General features: G+C 41.5%; 1 protein-coding gene across 6 annotated transcripts in view; it reads left to right on the top strand.

Annotated features, from left to right (window-relative positions):
* The window catches only part of NSD3 (nuclear receptor binding SET domain protein 3), a 99,543-nt gene that overhangs the window by 28,702 nt on the left and 53,026 nt on the right, over positions 1-17,815 (top strand). For 4 of the 6 annotated variants that reach the window (XM_019953262.2, XM_019953265.2, XM_019953263.2 and 1 more), the window contains exons 2-4: positions 6,275-6,996; positions 15,165-15,236; positions 15,687-15,849. In XM_019953262.2, the coding sequence (XP_019808821.1) occupies positions 6,319-6,996; positions 15,165-15,236; positions 15,687-15,849 (913 nt within the window). In that variant the 5' untranslated portion in view covers positions 6,275-6,318. Of the gene's footprint in view, positions 1-6,274; positions 6,997-15,164; positions 15,237-15,550; positions 15,603-15,686; positions 15,850-17,815 lie in introns of those variants that run through there. The other 2 variants (XM_070781401.1, XM_070781400.1) reach the window with 2 other exon arrangements.

Genomic DNA, 17,815 nt, shown 5'->3' with positions numbered 1-17,815 from the left:
TAGATGACTTTGGTAGTTTACAAACTGAGGCCTGAGCGCGCAGGCATGATACTGAGCCCGGATTTTACTTGAGTGCCACTGGGAGGGCATTGAAGATTTTGTTGCTTATTTTTGCCTATTTCAGTAAATCATGTCATTACTATCTAGATGAATAACTCAAACATAACCAACGGCTCAGAAACCTCCCTGTGGCCCCCTTCCAGTGTCTACAGCACCATTTTCAAGAAAGCAGCTACTATTCTGACAGCCGTCCCCATAGATTTAGGCCTAACTTCATCCTGTTTCTGACCCCTGTGTAAATGAAATCACACTGTGTACTGTGTAAGTGGAATCGCCGTGTCTGACCACTTTTGTTCAAAATGACGTTTGTGAGAGTCCTCCCTATTGTTCGTCTTTCCTGCTATATTTTGAGGGGCGGTTGCACGGTTGGATTCATTTTTTTAAAGGTGACGGGCCATTCTCTGGGGACGTGGGTTGTGTGGAGATCGGGGAGACGGTTGTGCAAGAGCCTCGGTGAGGAACCAGAGGTGGAATGAGATAGACCAGCGTGAGTCAGATGCCTGGGGAGTAAGGCTCGGGTACTTTATGGATCGGCTGGACAAGAGTAGAAGTGAGGGAAAGGGGTGTGTCATGATTCCCAGGCTTCTGGCTTCTGCAGCTGGTAGGTGGAGGTTTCATTTTCTTCTCAGGGGAAGGACTAGGGGAAGGACACATTTAAGTAAAATAGAAACTGAGAGTTCACTATTAGACATTTTAAGGTGCTTGTGGGATGTGAGTGAAGCTGCCTGACAGGCCCTTGGGTTGTGTGTCTGGAGCATATTGGGTTAAAGTGGGAAGTTTGGGTAGTTCAAAGATTATGAGGCAGCCGCCATGTAGAGCATCCCATGCTTGGTCGCTCAGTCCTGTCCAACTCTTTGCGACCCATGGGCTGTAGCCCCCAGACTCCTCTGTTCAGGAGATTTCCCAGTAAGGATACTGAAGCAGGTTGCCCTTTCCTCCTCCAGGGGATCTTCCCAACCCAGGGATGGAACCCGTGTCTCCTGCACTGCAGGCAGGTTCCCTACCACTGTACCACCTGACATTACTTGGTTCTGTACTGGAGTTAAAAGATACAAATTTCACCATTTTATTCAACTTCTGTTGGTCGTGTGACTAAGGGCAAATCACATGATCTTTCTGAGCCCCATCCCTTCTCATGTGTAAGATGGGGGTAATACTTTGCATCGTAGGATTAAATAAAGTATATTAGGCCACAGTTTATAGATATCTGGCTCAGTGGATGCTCAGAAAAGGTCATTCATGCCCTTGCAATTTGGGTTGGTAAAAAAAAATCAGATTGTGGAAAATCTCGAAAGGCACAGAAGAGACTTGGTGTGTGAAGTTCAGAACATCAACATAGGAACAGACTCGGTGCAGGTTGGCTTTAGAAGCATCCCCTGGCAGCTGTGCAGGAAGAGACTAGAGGTGAGAAATACCTAGAAAATCAGTTGTTGTAGTTCCAGGATCAGGTGCTGACGAGGGCCTGGCCTGACATGGATATAGAAATCAGAGAACAAATCAAGGACTTCCCTGGTGGCTCAGCAGTAGAGAATCTGCCTGCTAATACAGGAGCTATGGATTTGATCCCTGGGCTGGGACGATTGCACATGCCGCAGAGCAGCTAAGCCCATGCACCGCAGCTGCTGAGTCTGTGCTCTAGAGCCCAGGAGCGGTGACTGCTGAAGTCCATGCACCCTAGCGCCCGTGCTCTGCAACAGGAGCAGCCACTGCAATGAGAAGCACACACGTGGCTGCTAGAGAGTAGCCTACACCCTCTGCAGCTAGGAAAAAATGCCTGAGTAGCAGTGAAGACCCAGCACAGCCAAAAATAAATAAATAAAATTGTTTTTTTTAAAAAGGAGAACAAATCAGAGTTCAAAGGAATAGGTACTAGACTTGTCCAATGTTTAGTTTTATGGCTTCACTGAGAAGGAAGAATCAGTCACCCTCATATGAACCTGAGGCTCCTGGCCTGGGAGCTGGAAAAACAGTGGAAGCAGCGAGCAGTGCAGGGTAGTCTGGAAGCAAAGCTGAGTTAGGAAAGGACAGTCTGCTAAGCTTTGAACATACAACTCTCAAGACGATTTTGTGTTGTCTCTGGGTGGTTGGATAGTCTCTGGCATGGGGTCTCGTGAAAGGAACACAGGATTAGAAAGCTAAGAGATTGATTCTTTTTCAGGCTTACTCGCTAATTAGCTTTGTAGTCTTGGGAAATTTGGCAAATATTGAATGTAGTTATCTGAAAAATGAAGCTAACACCTGCCCTGTCAGCTTTACAGGATTGTTTGGCCGATCAAATAAGAAAGTGTGTGAAAACACTGTGTAATTGCAAACTCGTATGCGTGCATGTGTGCTAAGTCACTTTAGTGGTATCCAGCTCTTTGTGATCCTTTGGACTGTAGACCACTAGGCCCCTCTGTCCGTGGGATTCTCCAGGCAAGAATACTTGGGTGGGTTGCCATTTCCTTCTCCAGGGGATCTTCTCAACCCAAGGACTGAACCCATGTCTCTATGTCTCCTGCATTGGCAGGTGGGTTCTTTACCACTAGTGCCACCTGGGAAGCCCTCTAACTTTTATACTGTAATTGTAATATAGTAATGTTATTTCTTTTCTTAGTTCAAACTAAAATAAAATATTTGGTTATAGGGCTAGAGAAGAGAAGGGGGAAAATGCCAGACTTCTTAGAAGTTTGTGTTTGGAACTAAGTCAGAAGTATCAGAAATCTGAATTGTTGTTCAGTCGCTCAGTCATGTCGGACTCTCTCTGACCCCATGGACTGCAGCACACCAGGCTTCTCTATCCTCTGCCGTCTCCCAGAGCTTGCTCAAACTCACACCCATTGAGTTGGTGATGCCATCCAACCATGTCGTCCTCTGTTGTCCCCTTTTCCTCCTGCCTTCAATCCTTCCTAGCATCAGGGTCTTTTCTAATGAGTTGGCTTTTCATATCAGTTGGGCACAGTATTGGAACTTCAGCTTCAGTATCAGTCCTTCCAGTGAATATTCAGGATTGATTTCCTTTAGGATTGACTGGTTTGATCTCCTTGCAGTCCCTGAGTGCATGTGCCTGAAAACCTCTAAAGACTATGGGATGTTATCTGGAAGCTGATCTTGTGTATGACAGTTACAAGAACCAAAAACACAGATTGCATGATGTCAAATGCTGGTGTTTAATTTGCTTTCAAGTTGGAAGTTTGGAGAACTGTTGAATTCTACCTGTATACTTGCCCCATGTGTGTTTACAGAATTTAGAACATACTTTCTTGTGTCTGTGAAGTACATATTTTTGTCAAGGGTCAGATTAGGGTAAGGTTCAATTCTTAAGCTATATATGATTTCTAACCTTTATGAGCATTATCAGTATGATATGCTGGTTAGGAACACGGACTCTGAGACCAGACTGTCTGTTGGGAGTGTTAAATGGTGTCCTGTTTGTAGAGCTCTTAGAGTGGCTCCTGGCATGTACTAAACTCTCTTTTAAGTGTTAGTGGTGGTTATTATGAAATGGTTAGTTGCTGTTTTAGCAGTGACCAAGCAATAAAGAACAGAGTTGACCAAAAGGTTCATGTGGGTTTTTCCATACAATGTAATGGAAAACATCAAATGAACTTTTGGGCCAACCCAATACGTGAACAAAAGAAGCAAATCCTCTCAGAACTTAACATCTGAGGAAAGTGGCAGTGGCATGATGGCAAAAATCTTGGGCTTCAGAGTCAGAGATGCCTACATGCAAATCCTAATTCAGCCTCCTTGGCGTTGGGGTTTAAGCAAGCCCCCGAAGAACGCCTCTGCAGCTCGCTTTCTTTATCTGTGAGCCAGGAGTCACTCCACCTTGAAGAGTTGTTTTGAGGATTAAGTGAGATATGTAAAAAGTGCTTGGCCCAGAGTAGATGCTAAGGAAGTGGGAGTGCTCTCTCACATCCTGTGGCTGCCCCCCTCCCCCTCACCTCACTCCAGTATAGAGCAGTAAAGGCAGTTTGATTTTCTGTAAGCTCTCATATTCATTCGTTTGCAAGTTAAGAACTGGTAACATTCATTCCACTTGCAAACATCAGAATCAACAGCTGTTTTATTGGCTACACCTTGGAAAATATTGTCCGCTTTTATTTCCTTCTTCCCTTCACTGTTTTGGCTTACTTGCTTTATCGTTTTTCTACTAGAACCACGATGGTGAACATTACCAGTAAATCACGGAATTGAACTGGGCTCTAGTCTCCGAATCCACTTCCCTGCATTCTGCCCTCTACAGTTAGCTCATCAGACTTGACACAGTAGTGAAATCCTCTCAGCCTTAGAGCTTTTTAGAAGAGGTGTTTACAGGATTTTCAAAATTATATCTGGGCAGTCCATTAATCTCCTGTCTCAGGATGTGGACCTGTCAAACCTATGACAGAGCAGAGTGGTCTTAAAGCATTTCCTAACAGATGCTCATCCATACTGTAACATTGTCACACGGTGTGGGCAATTCCAGACACCTTCTAGAGAAGGCACAGTAACTGTAAGTAAAGCAGTGACCTGGCCAACAGTGTGCAGCAGGATTAGCTGCAATATGGCCTTAAAATACTCGTGCTCTATATATGGAATCTAGAAAGATGGTACTCATGAACCTACCTGCAGGGCAGCAGTGGAGATGCAGACAGAGAGCAGACTTGTGGGCATGGAGGGTAGGGGTCAAGGCGAGGGTGAGACGAATGGAGATAGTAGCATGGAAATATATCCAGTACCATATATAAAATACACGGCCAGTGGGAATTTGCTGTATGACTCAGGGAGCTCATGTGACACCCGAGAGGGGTGGGATGGGCTGGGAAGTGGGAGGGTGGTTAAATGGGGAGGGGACATATGCATACCTATGGCTGAATCAAGTTAGTGTATGACAGAAACTAACACAATATTGTAAAGCAGTTATCCTTCAACTAAAAATAAATAACAAATACATATAGAACTGGAAAAAAAAAATACTCATGCCCTAGGCCTCACCCCAGATTTACTGAATCAGGGTCATCAGTATATAGATCTTGACATGTGCCTTTTGTAAAAGTAAAGATGATTCTATTATCTGTATCACTGATTAAAAACAACTAGACCAGGTTCGATGCACGATACTGGATGCTTGGGGCTGGTGCACTGGGACGACCCAGAGGGAGGGTATGGGGAGGGAGGAGGGTTCAGGATGGGGAACACGTGTATACCTGTGGCGGATTCATTTCGATATTTGGCAAAACCAATACAATATTGTAAAGTTTAAAAATAAAATTAAAAAAATAAAATAGGAAAAAAAAATAAAAACAACTAGATACTGGCGAGAGCATGGGAACTAGCTGTCCCCTCACACTGTTGGTATGAGTATAAATTGATATGGTACAGCCTATAATAAACTGTTCTATAGAACAGTTGTACAGTATCATCGGAATTTCAGACCTGTCCTAGAGAAATATATATACGCATAAAGATACAGTTTCAAGAAAGTTTTCTGTAAGCCCATTTATAATATCCAAGAGTTGTGAGCAACTGAGTGGTTTTCATGGTTAAATATGGTAGATTCCACAGTTGTTTACAGTGTGACCACAGCCACTTAGAGAGTAAAGGATGTATGAGAATGATCTGTACATGGCTGATGTAGAAAGATAGCTAGGATTTATTTTAAGTTGAATAAGCAAGTCACAGATTAAACTATTTTAAACATTTTGTGTGTAAATATATAGAGAAAGATCTAGAAGAATACCCACTAAAGTATTTACAGTGGTTACACATGACTTATTCGGCCTTTTAAATTTTGTATTTAAAATATTTGCGATAAGATTTTATTATTTTTGTAATAACAGAACCACTGGACAAAACATGAATGATCCAAGGAAAACTCCCATGGAACTTAATTTGTATGCGTCAAGACACTGCTGATTTTGCAATTACCAGTTTTAACTGAGACTTATAATCTCTAACTTGGGAAACAAAGGAATGTCAAAACTATTTTGCATGTTTGCAAAGAGGACAAAATTTTTGTTACTCAAGTTATTATGACAGTCATTGAGTTTCAAACAGATAAGCATTACAATAAAAAGTGTTTGTTCTGTGTCAGAATCACATTGCTGCTTGTTTTAAAAACAGTGTTTGTGCAGATCTGGATATGAAAATGGGCTTCAGAATATTTTATTTTAATCCTTTGCTATTGATTAGCCATCTAGCCTTTGAGGTTATTAACTAACACTTTTTGATCTTTCTTTTAAAACTTTAGGCCCGATGAGAGAAAGGGAAAGTTAAGGATGCTGGAGCAGAACAATGGATTTCTCTTTCTCTTTCATGCAAGGGATCATGGGAAACACAATTCAGCAACCACCTCAACTCATTGACTCCGCCAACATCCGCCAGGAGGATGCCTTTGATAACAACAGTGACATTGTTGAAGATGGTGGCCAGACACCATATGAAGCTACCTTGCAGCAAGGCTTTCAGTACCCACCCACAACAGAAGATCTTCCTCCACTCACGAATGGCTACCCACCGTCCATCAGCATGTACGAAACTCAAACCAAATACCAGTCGTATAACCAGTATCCCAACGGGTCCGCCAACGGCTTTGGTGCAGTTAGAAACTTTAGCCCCAGTGACTATTACCATTCAGAAATTCCAAACACACGACCCCATGAAATTCTGGAAAAGCCTTCTCCTCCACAGCCACCACCACCTCCTCCTTCGGTACCACAGACTGTGATTCCAAAGAAGACTGGCTCACCTGAAATTAAACTAAAAATAACCAAAACTATCCAGAATGGCAGGGAATTGTTTGAGTCTTCCCTTTGTGGAGACCTTTTAAATGAAGTCCAGGCAAGTGAGCACACAAAGTCAAAGCATGAAAGCAGAAAAGAAAAGAGGAAAAAGAGCAACAAGCATGACTCATCTAGATCTGAAGAGCGCAAGTCACACAAAATCCCCAAATTAGAACCAGAAGAACAAAATGTAAGTTGAAACATCTTTTTGAAAATTTTTGTAATATTTTCACATTTACTGGAAGTCCAAGAGATCTTTTTCCAGTTTTATCTCTTCAAATGTAAATATTTCTGATAACTTATTTCTTCTGATCTCTGGCAAGGAGCTTGGGTTATGATGACAGGTGGTAAGTAAATATTTGTTGAGTAAATGAATGGACATCATCAGAGTAAAGAAATATTTTAAAAACATGTGACACTAAAAGTCTTGCCTCCGATGTCTTTGTTTAGCAGTCTCACTTAATCTTGCTTGTAATAAACTGGCTTCTGAAGATGAAGACGAAAGTCAGTGAGAATATGGTTAATGAAATTGGTTTCCCATTGTTCCAGAACTTCAGCTTTTTTTTTGGTCTGGTTGCACCAGGTTTTCCTGGCTGCTCGTGGACTTTCTCTAGTTGTGGCAAGCAGGGGCTAATCTTTGTTGCAGTGGGCAGGCTCCTCATTGCAGTGGCTTCTCTTGTTGCAGAGCACAGGGTCTAAGGCACTGGGGCTTCAGCTCCGTAGTTGCAGCTCCTGGCTCTAGAGTACGGGTTCAGTAGCTGTGGCTCATGGGCTCAGCTGTTCCACAGCATATGGGATCTTCCCCAACCAGGAATGGAACCCATGTCTCCTGCATTGGCAAGCAGATTCTTATCTACTGTGCCACCAAGGAACCTCCTGGACCAACGTTTGCCAGGAGAGCTTAGATTTACACTCATCACTAGTGTGTTTGCTGCAAAATAACCTGAGGTAAACAAAGGAACTCTTTATTAAAATCAGAGTTAGTATTCATCAGTTCAGTTCAGTTCAGTCACTCAGTCGTGTCCATACATACTCATTAAAACTTCAGGTAGCATTTTATAAAAGTCATCCTTTGGTAGTAACTTAAGATGCGTGCTACTAATTTTTTTTTTAACATCTCTGAGGCTTCAGTTTTAATTTCCTTAATAACGAGGTATGTAACAAATCAATTCTAGCTTGAATGAAGAGTTTTTCATTAATATTCTAATGTACAAGTATGACTTGAAGATGTCCCCAGACCTATTTGGGAAGAAATGAATGCTTTTCTATCTGGTATGCAAGTTAATTTGTTATCTTCTATTCAAAGAAATGTTTACATCTTACCAACTCATCTTTTCCTTAGTAGCTGAGTTCCACTTCTTTATGCAGATCAACATGATCTTTCACTGGAGTAAAAGGTCACACTTGTCCTAGGCTCTCACAAGTGTCAGTGTGATAAGTCAATATGTTTTTCTCATTTTCTATTGTTTATCTTATTCAGTTAACAAATATCCACTGAGTACCCAATGTGTGCTAGACACTTTTCTAAGAATTGAAAGTTGGCCAGCAAGTGAAAAGATGCCTACTTCCTAGTAAGAGGAGCCAGAAAATACACACACACACACACACACACACACACGCACACACGTGTGCGTGTGTGCATGTAAACGTGTCTAGGTTCAGATAGTGATAAGTGCTATGAAGAAAATAAAACTTAGTGATGAGATAAAGAGAAATTGTGGACACTAGCAGTTCTGCCATCTTAGTTCTGTAGCTGTAAAATGACACTGAAGCTAAGTGGTTTATGAAATGCCTTTAAATTTCTTAAGTCATTTATTAAATGCACTCCCCCTCCCCACACAGATCTTAGCTCGTGTAGTATCTTACACTGCTTATTAAGTGAATGAATCAGTGAAAGGAGAGGAGTTAACTTTTTCCCCTCCAAATACATGCACTGTAGTATTTCTTTCACGGACCTGCAGTGAAAAGACATGCGAAGCCCTGGTGACCGTTGAGATCACGAAAATGCATAAAACCTGAATTTGGTTCTAGCTGAGGTTCTAAGAACCATCTTGCTGGCCCGACTTTCTTTTGCTGTAAAGAATCCGGCAAATAGGAGAATATCCAATTTTACTTACTAGGCTAGACTTCTTGCCTCATTGATAAAAATATTAAAATGTACAGTTTAAAATATATCTCACAATAGAAATAGGGCTGGAAGCAGTTAGAGGCAAGAGAAGATAGCCTATTCATTTTTCATATCCACTCTGCTTTATTGGAATCCAGGAAATAGTTCAGTGCAATGATATGTCTAGTAGTCACTTTTCAGTGAGACTTTAAAGCCGATTCTGTCTTTGTTGGTTGTCTGCTATGTCTGACCGTTTATATCACTTAAACCTTCAGTTAATGGTTATATCCAGGAATTAGAATGGTTAGATGTGATTTAAGAGTTTTAGTTCATTTTCTTTTTTTTAATCATGTAGAAGAAGGAAATGGCAACCCACTCCAGTGTTCTTGCCTGGAGAATCCCAGGGACAGCAGAGCCTGGTGGGCTGCCGTCTATGGGGTTACACAGAGTCGGACATGACTGAAGTGACTTAGCAGCAGGGGCATAATTTAATATTTCATTATTTAGGATCTTACAGTCTCTTGGGGTAAAGGAATGTCAGTTTGTTTGAAGATATAGACGTGGTAAGTGGCATTGATTGCTTTAAATGTTACCAAGACCATTGCCTTAAAGTTGAGCTTTGGGGGAAAATCTAGGGTTGTTTTTTTTTCCCTTGTTTTTCTCCCCTCACCCACCACATTTTCTTTCAAAGAAATGTAGTGAAGAGCTAAGCTCTTGTTAGTTGAATTTGATTAATTAGACTTTTATGGCACACACGGGGCAGGTCTAAGCTTATGGGAAGGTGCCATAAAAGTGATGCTGCGCTCTGACAGTAGAACATTGAAGCTGGTGTCCCAGGACCCTGCTTGTTGTTAGGGCTATGCCTCTGCTAAGCCGTGCAGACAGGGATGTGCATGCATCAGCCTGTTTTTTTTGTAACCGTGTATGGTTTTGTAGGGGTTTCCTTGAACAACGTTCCTTTTGCTTCCTTGAGGATGGTTGATTTAAGTGTTTTAACTTTTGATACCCTTGTGACTCCTGGCTGTCGCTAGAGGTCCACACCCTTGGTGTCCAGAGGGCTCGGAAGGGAAAGAGAAGCCCACGGAAGTGTCTGCAGACACCACTGGACAGCTCCCCTTCCCCTTCGCCCGAGGGAAGCCCAGTGAGAGCTGGTGCCTGGAATGACTATCCTCAAGCTGGGTTCATTGATAACTACATCTAGGTGTACAGATGTATATTTCTTCCTTAAAAGCTCACTCATATGTTCTTTTTTGAGACAGATAAAGCAAACAAAGTCTCATCTAAAAACAAGATTCCACTCACTCCTATTTTCTTTCCTTTTTTCCTAGTATTCTCTCTCCGAGTATTTCCTCCCAATTCTGAGCTATCTTTCCTTCTAAAGAGCGGCTGTTCTGTGGAGCAACCTAAGTACATCTTTCCAACAATGAAGATGTGTGTCCAAACAGCTCAGCAGCAGGAGACCTGCTATCACTACTGAAATTGTGTATTTTGTAAAGCTGCTTTAGCTGCTTTCTCTCCCACCAAATTAGAAACATGTGGAAATGTTTCTGCACTTCTTCCTACTTGGCAGGTGTAATGCCTCAGGCATGTGAGCGTAGGCTCTGTTTAAACACTGGCTTCCACCAGCCCTCGGTGGGCTTATCCACTAAGGCCAGGCCCAGTAACTCTCAGCTTGCCGTTTTCACATATAAAAAGCCAGACAGCTTCTTTGGCCCCATTAACACTAAGTTAGAGGTTATATCTCGTTCTCCAGCCTCAAATTGTTAGATCTTAAAATCCTTAGAAACTGTTTATATGCATTACGAACTTACAGGTTATTCAGAAAGTAAAAGAAAAAAATGCATGAGCAGTTTACTGGCTGTACATTTTTCTTTCCACCTTCAATGATGACATAAGGTTTTGGTTCCTGTAGAGAATACGATTTTACTTAATGTTTGAAAACTCTTAAGGATTTGGAACTCTGCCGGATTTGATGTGTATTATTCATCCTGATAAATTTCTTTCTTGAATTTTAATAAAAATACTAGATGTGTGTGTGTGTGCGTGTGTGCGTGTGTGCGTGTGTGCGTGTGTGTGTGTGTGTGTGTGTGTGTGTGTGTGTGTGTGTGTGTGTGTGTGTGTGGTTAGAACTGCGTGGCTTGCAGGATCTTCGTTCCCTGACCGGGGATTGAACCCGGGTGTTGGCAGTGAAAGTCCCGAGCCCTAATCACTGCACCACCAGGGAATTCCCCCAGTTTTTTTGAAAGGAATATTTAGGGCAATAGAATTTTATTTTAGCTGCCATTAGCATATTTTTTTCTACCAGATTAAGAAATTTCCTATGATTCTTTACTGGAAAAAAAAGGTCTTTCCACGTGAAATCAGCTAAAAATGTAAAGAGATTGTATACCCATAAAAATCATTCACTTGAAATTAAGATGACTCTAAAGCTATGAAGAGTTCGCTCACTGTCATCTTTTTCTCTGATGCTTTCTCTTCCTAAAGCAGCACTGTTAGTACCAAAAAGGTATCTTCAGTCCCTGTTTGGTTTTAATCTCTTTTAAGCTTATCTATCTTTTGAACAGTCGAAGGAAAGTGGATTTTATACCCAGCAATATTTTATCTGTTGGCAATTTCTGACTCCTTATTTTTCTTGACTCCTAAGCATTTGACTGCCATTGACCATTTCATCTTAAAAACTCCCCTTCTTAATTGATGTTTGTGGTAATATGTTATCTCTCTTTACCTTTCTTTTGAGCTCAAGTCTCAGATCTCCAAACGCCTCCTAGATATTTCTGCTTTGTTCACATGTTAGCACGTTTTGCAATGTATATTCACGTTCTATTATTGCAGCACCTTTATTTGACTTTTTTTTTCTTCTATTTTTATAGTTTGAAAGTTTAGAATAAATCTTCTTAGGCTTCTTTTTCTCCCTTGTCATTTCTTTCCTTTTAAAATGACTGTGTTTATTAAAAAAAAAAAAAAAAACTTAGTTCTTTGAATGATTTTAACTTTGTTTCAAGCCAGCCTGAAGGCAAGGCAGGCTTCCCTGATGGCTCAGTTGATAAAGATTCCACCTGCAGTGCAAGAGACCCTGGGTTGGGAAGATCTCCTGGAGCAGGGAAAGGCTACCCACTCCGGTATTCTGGCCTGGAGAATTCCATGGACTGTATAGACCATGGGGTTGCAAAGAGTCGGACACGACTGAGCGACTTTCATTTAAAGGAAAGGCAAACAACCTGGAACCAACCAGGAAAATCAGGAAGAGATAAGACATTTGAATAATATAAAGATTTTGAAGGAAATCCTGTCTTTAATCCAGAAAGGGAGAAATGTTTATGAGCTTCAGATCAGCTCTTACAATAGTAGGATTCCATCATCTGGCAGAGATGAGTCACTCCTTATCTGTCTGGCCTCAGAGTTAAAGGTCCTTGCGAACGCTCCGACATCCCCAAGACTGAAGGCAGGGGAGGAGGAGGACTTGCTTTCCCAGCTACACACAGGCTTGCCCAGGTGGCCCTGTCCTCCTGCTGTAGCTTGAGAATTCAGAAGCTGAGGTCAAGGCTTGCTCTATATCTTTGGACTGAAATGAAGCTGCTTATGCAAATGTGGACAGTATTTTTAAACTGCCTCGTCACACCAGTGACCGGGGGTGGGAGGGGGGGAATTCTCACTTGAACATAGGTTTCTGTCTCCTGCTCAGTGAGTGAGTCCTATCGGATTAGCCAGTCATAGCACCGCCACGGACGATCAGACAGAGTTCACGTAGTGCCGCCACTGCCTTCTTCCACGCGGGCTACTTCCAGTATTTTCAGTAGCCTCCTCATTAAACATCCCGCCTCCCCTCTCGCTTCTTTCCAAGATATTCTCCACACAACAGCTAACACGATCGTTTTAAAACAGAAATTGGCACGTGTTACTTCTCCCCCTAATCCTCCTCTGAGGCTTTCATTGCACTTGAGATAAAACCCTTGAACATGGCTCACAAGGCCCTGGTGAGGTCGCCTCCTCCCCTCCTGTTTTGTAACCTCTCTCCTCTTTGGGGCAGTTGTGGCTGCCGTAAGGGCTCCTTTGAAGTTCCTACCTTTGTTTAACCTCGGAGACTTCACACATGCTGCTATTCTCTGGAATGTTCTTTCCCCCACTTTTTTTTACTGGACTACAACTCCTCTTCTTTTGGTTCAGATTATACTTTCTCAGAGAGGCTTTTCCTGATAGCTGCATGCCCATACACTGTTAACTTCTCTTCGTACATTGTATGAGTGTATGTTTGTGTTGAATTCCCAAATGGTTCAGCGGGTAAAGAATCTACCTGCAACGCAGAAGACACAGAAGACAAGGGTTCAATCCCTGGGTTGGGAAGATCCCCTGGAGAAGGGAATGGCAACCCACTCCAGTATTCTTGCCTGGAGAATCCCATGGACAGAGGAGCCTGGTGGGCTATAGTCCATGGGGTTGTAAAGAGTGAGACATGATTGAGTGACTAACCGTGCTTCATGTTTGTCTGTCTGTCTGTCCTACCCACCTGTGAGCTCTTTGAGGTCAGGCGTCACATCTGTATGTTTTGCCATTGCACACCAGCTTCTAGAACAGGCCAGGAACTCTGGGCGCTGTCCAGTGAACGACCGACACGTGGGGATTGGCATATGAGTCTCGCTTATCATTTCCTAACAATTTTCACAGTTTCTTTTACTTAATAAAACTTTGTTTTTATAGCAGTATCTTAAATGTCTTGAATGGAGAATAAGTAACTTCTAGAATTAGCCATAGTTTCTAAGTGAAATTAGACCTAAGTGAATGGTCTCTTAGACCTCTCTTTTTTTTAAGTCATCTACATTAAATTCTGTTCTTTGACAAGTAAGAAAAGTTTTTGAACATTTTAAATTACAAAAGCAATTGCTTTTTACAGAAAATGCAATATACAGGTATCTGTCTTTTCTCCTCATTTTCCTAATCTCCTTCCTCAAACATAACTACTCTATAATCAATTTATTGTACAATGTATCAAATATTTTTCAAGGCATGTCCAGGTTATTTTTTAAAATATTTTTTTAATTTTATTTTTTTGGCTGCACTGGGTCTTGGTTGCTCACGGGCTTTCCCCAGTTGCAGTGTGAGGGCTTCTCTTGTTGCAGAGCATGGGCTCTAGGCTCCTGGGCTTAGCTGTTCTGAATCACGTGGAGTGTTCCTGGACCAGGGATCAAGCCCGTGCCTCCTGCGCTTGGCAGGCAGATTCTTAACCACTGGACCACCAGGGAAGTCCTTACAGGCTGTTTTTAAATAACAGGACGATGTTGAGGGGTGTGGGTTACTGACTTGAGATCGTGTTGCAGTCACCATCCCTGTGCCTAGATTTTCTCACTTTGTTTATTTCTATAGGACAAGTTCCTAAAATACAATTGTTAAACTAAAGAGTTTGTTTTGAGTTTTGCTCCCAAATTGCCTCCTCAAAGGTGTGTAGAAATCAACGTTTAAATAACGTATTTGTAGGTTTTTATGAATAGGAAAGTAATGTGATGTTATTGTAGGCAATTTGACAAATATAGAAAAGCACATCCAGAAAATCATGTAGTCTGTCTTCTGGTGGTATCCTTCTACTCTTTTTTTTCCTGTACACATAAAAATTATTTTTCCAGGATTGGAATCACATTATACAAACTGCTTTGCAGTTTATTGTTTACAAATAACATTATATTGTTATTTTTCTGTGTCACTTAAAAATTCGTATTAAAATTCTACTAACTAGTTGTATTACAGTTTATTTAGTTAACTCTGTACTTTTGGACATCCAGACTAATTCTAGTATTTGCTCTTGTAAAATCACCAATGTGATTGTCTTTGTATGTATGTTTGTGTGTATATATGTATGTATCAGTGCTTTTTCAGTATACATTTTTAGAATGGATTTGCTGGGTCAGAGTCTGAAAATTTAAGGCTTTTCATACATATTACCAAATTGTTCTCTAGAAAAATTCCAAGTTACTTCTTACTAGCAATCTCAGAGTGCCCATTTTTCTGTCCTCTGATAGGTTAAAAAAAAATGAGACTCAACAGATTAAGAAATTAAGTTTTTAAATGGATAGCGTAAGAAGTAGGAGCATTGGCTGTGGTGTAGAGTGGACATGGGATGTTAAGACACAGTGTCATATGCTGTGGACGTTATACTCCTCACATTATTCAGTTAACGTATGTGCCTGATTTCCTGTTTCGCTTTCTGTTTATATGTGTGTCACTGTTCTTTGGTTTGCTGCCATTTTATTCTTTTCACCCAGAGACCAAATGAGAGGGTTGACCCTGTATCAGAAAAACCAAGAGAAGACCCAGTGCTGAAAGAGGAGACCCCGGTGAGTGGCTTAGTGAATACTGTCTAACCAAACGTGGTATGAGAAGGTGGGTGCAGAGTGATTAAATCAGGACACTTATAGCACCGATTATTACTTCAGGAATTTTACTGAAATACATCTTGGAGCTGGCTTAAGAGGCAGTTTTGTTTTTTTTTTAGGGAATTACTTTCTTTTAAAATCTATGACCATTTTTTCATACTTGTGAATTTTTGAGATCACTTATCAATAATTTGGCGATAGAAACCATCCATCCTAATTTTAATATTTGGGGTGGGGCTTATTAATTATTTTCCTCCTCTCTTCCCTTTTGCTAGATATGGATAGCAGGCATCAGACAAAAGTATGAGTGAAGATAAATTTTCCATGGTTAGCATGTTTGATGTATTTTGTACATTTTTCTTTTTAAAAGTTTCTTTTCTACTGACAGTTTTTTATGACCTTTTCCTACAGGTTCAGCCGATGCTACCTTCTGTTCCAACAGCAGAGGCGTCCGCTGGTGTGAAGTTCCAGGTCGGCGATCTTGTTTGGTCTAAGGTGGGAACCTATCCTTGGTGGCCTTGCATGGTGTCCAGTGACCCCCAACTTGAGGTGCACACCAAAATTAACACAAGAGGTAAGAAGAGGCATGAATGGGTATTGGGGCAAAAAAGTGACTCTTAAGGGTTATTATGAATATAAAAGTACATACATGATAATATAATCTGACACCACAAAAACACATATGTGTGTGTGCACTCGTGCTTAGTAGTGTCCAAGTCTGTGCGACCCCCGGACTGTAGCCCGCCAGGCTCCTCTGTCCGTGGGATTCTCCAGGCAAGAATACGGCAGTGGGTTGCCATTTCCTCCTCCAGGGGATCTTCCCGACCCAGGGATCAAAGCTATACCTCAATGCCAGTTTTTGATGAACTGTGTAATAACAACGGTTATCTTAACTGGCAGAGGCTCTACAGCTGACATAGTCCTTGTTTTCCCTTGAAACATCCTATGTTTGTTTTATAATTTCTCTCACATTTCTTTTTTAAAAACAAACAAACCTTAATCTGACTGTCCTCTGGTATGAATTCCAAAAGAAAGCAGACCTGTAAGTAATGAAACACCTTATGTGAGCTTAAAGACATTTGGGCCAAGCTTTCTTTGAACATTTTTGTTTCATCTTTGATGCCTGTGGGTACTAATTTTTTACTCAAAGAGGTGCTTTTAACCCTGATAAATTTTGTGAGATGCTTTTTTCCTCCTTAACTCCCATTTTATTTTTGTGGTTTTTTGAGGTTTTGTTTATTTTTAATTAAAAACTTTCTTTTTACTCCATTTTCAAATCTGTAAATTTACTGAAACATCCCTAAATATTCAATGTGATAAATAAGTATACTTTGAATGGCATAGAATCCTACCTTAGGAATGTTAATAAATGTTAAGAAGATGTTTGACCAAAATCTATAGGGTAGATTCCTAGGAATGGACTTGCTTATTAGTAGCCAAAGGAAGGTTGGAGTTTGGAATTTATTTCTGGATATTTGCTTTGTGGAATCACTTGTCAGTCCCTTATTGCCTGTGACAAGTTTGCACCTATTTCTTTTTTTCTCATTTTAAACTTCCTATATTGGTGCCTGTTCACTGTTATGAGGCGGAAAAAGGTCCGACAAGTCAGATTTGTGATGAGATCTGCCATATTTGCAACTGTTGTGCTGCCCAGCAAGGGATCCAGCCAGATGCAGAAGACAATCATCTTGTCATTATAGTGCACTGATTAACGGTTGGGGAGACTGGAAGCATCAGTGGGGCAGAAGTTTAAAAAAAAGGAACATTACCTACTGTCCAGCACAGGGAGCTCTGCTCAGTGTCACGTGGCAGCCTGGGTGGGAGGGGAGTCTGGGGAGGATGGAGGCGTGGGCATGTGCGGCTGCGTCCCTTGCTGTGCACCTGAAACTACCACACAGTGTTAACCCAGGACAAAATTATGAAGTTTTTTAAAAAGTACATTGTTGAATGTCCACTTTTGTGCAAGGCACACTGTTGAACAGTTCTTTTGTAGGACTTCCCTGGCTGTCCAGTGGTTGAGACTCTACACTTCCAGTGCAAGGAGTGCAGGTTTGATCCCTGGTCAGGGAACTAAGAGCCCACATGCTGTGTGGCATGGCCAAAAAAAAACCAACAACACAAAAACAGCTCCTTTGTATGTGTTCTTAAGCAGCCCTTGTGGCATCAACACTGTGAAGCAGGGCCTAATATCATCTTGCTTCAGATCTGTAAATAGAGTCTCAAAGGAATCTTCCTCCATCACCTTCACTCTTAACCGCTAGTGTATAATAAGGGGAGAAAATAACTGAACCCCCTGCTCATGAGTTATAGAGGCTGAGGAAGGCAGTCCTAGTTCCTTCATTTATGTAGTAAGAGTGTTAGACTATTAATCTCTGAAGTGCCTTGCACTTTTAATAATCTGTGAATATCTTGAATGAGAGAAGACAGGGACAAGGATTTCCCAAGAGGGACAAGCCTTCTTAGATAAAACAGTGCGTGTCTGGGCCTCCAGAGCATTCTGAGATCCTGCATTACGTGAGAGCTGTGGTTCCTCAGTTCTC

Source organism: Bos indicus, chromosome 27 (assembly GCF_029378745.1).
Source record: "Bos indicus isolate NIAB-ARS_2022 breed Sahiwal x Tharparkar chromosome 27, NIAB-ARS_B.indTharparkar_mat_pri_1.0, whole genome shotgun sequence".
Lineage (NCBI taxonomy): Eukaryota > Metazoa > Chordata > Mammalia > Artiodactyla > Bovidae > Bos > Bos indicus.
Note: the sequence above shows the minus strand (reverse complement) of the source record. Positions and strands in the feature narration are given on the sequence as shown.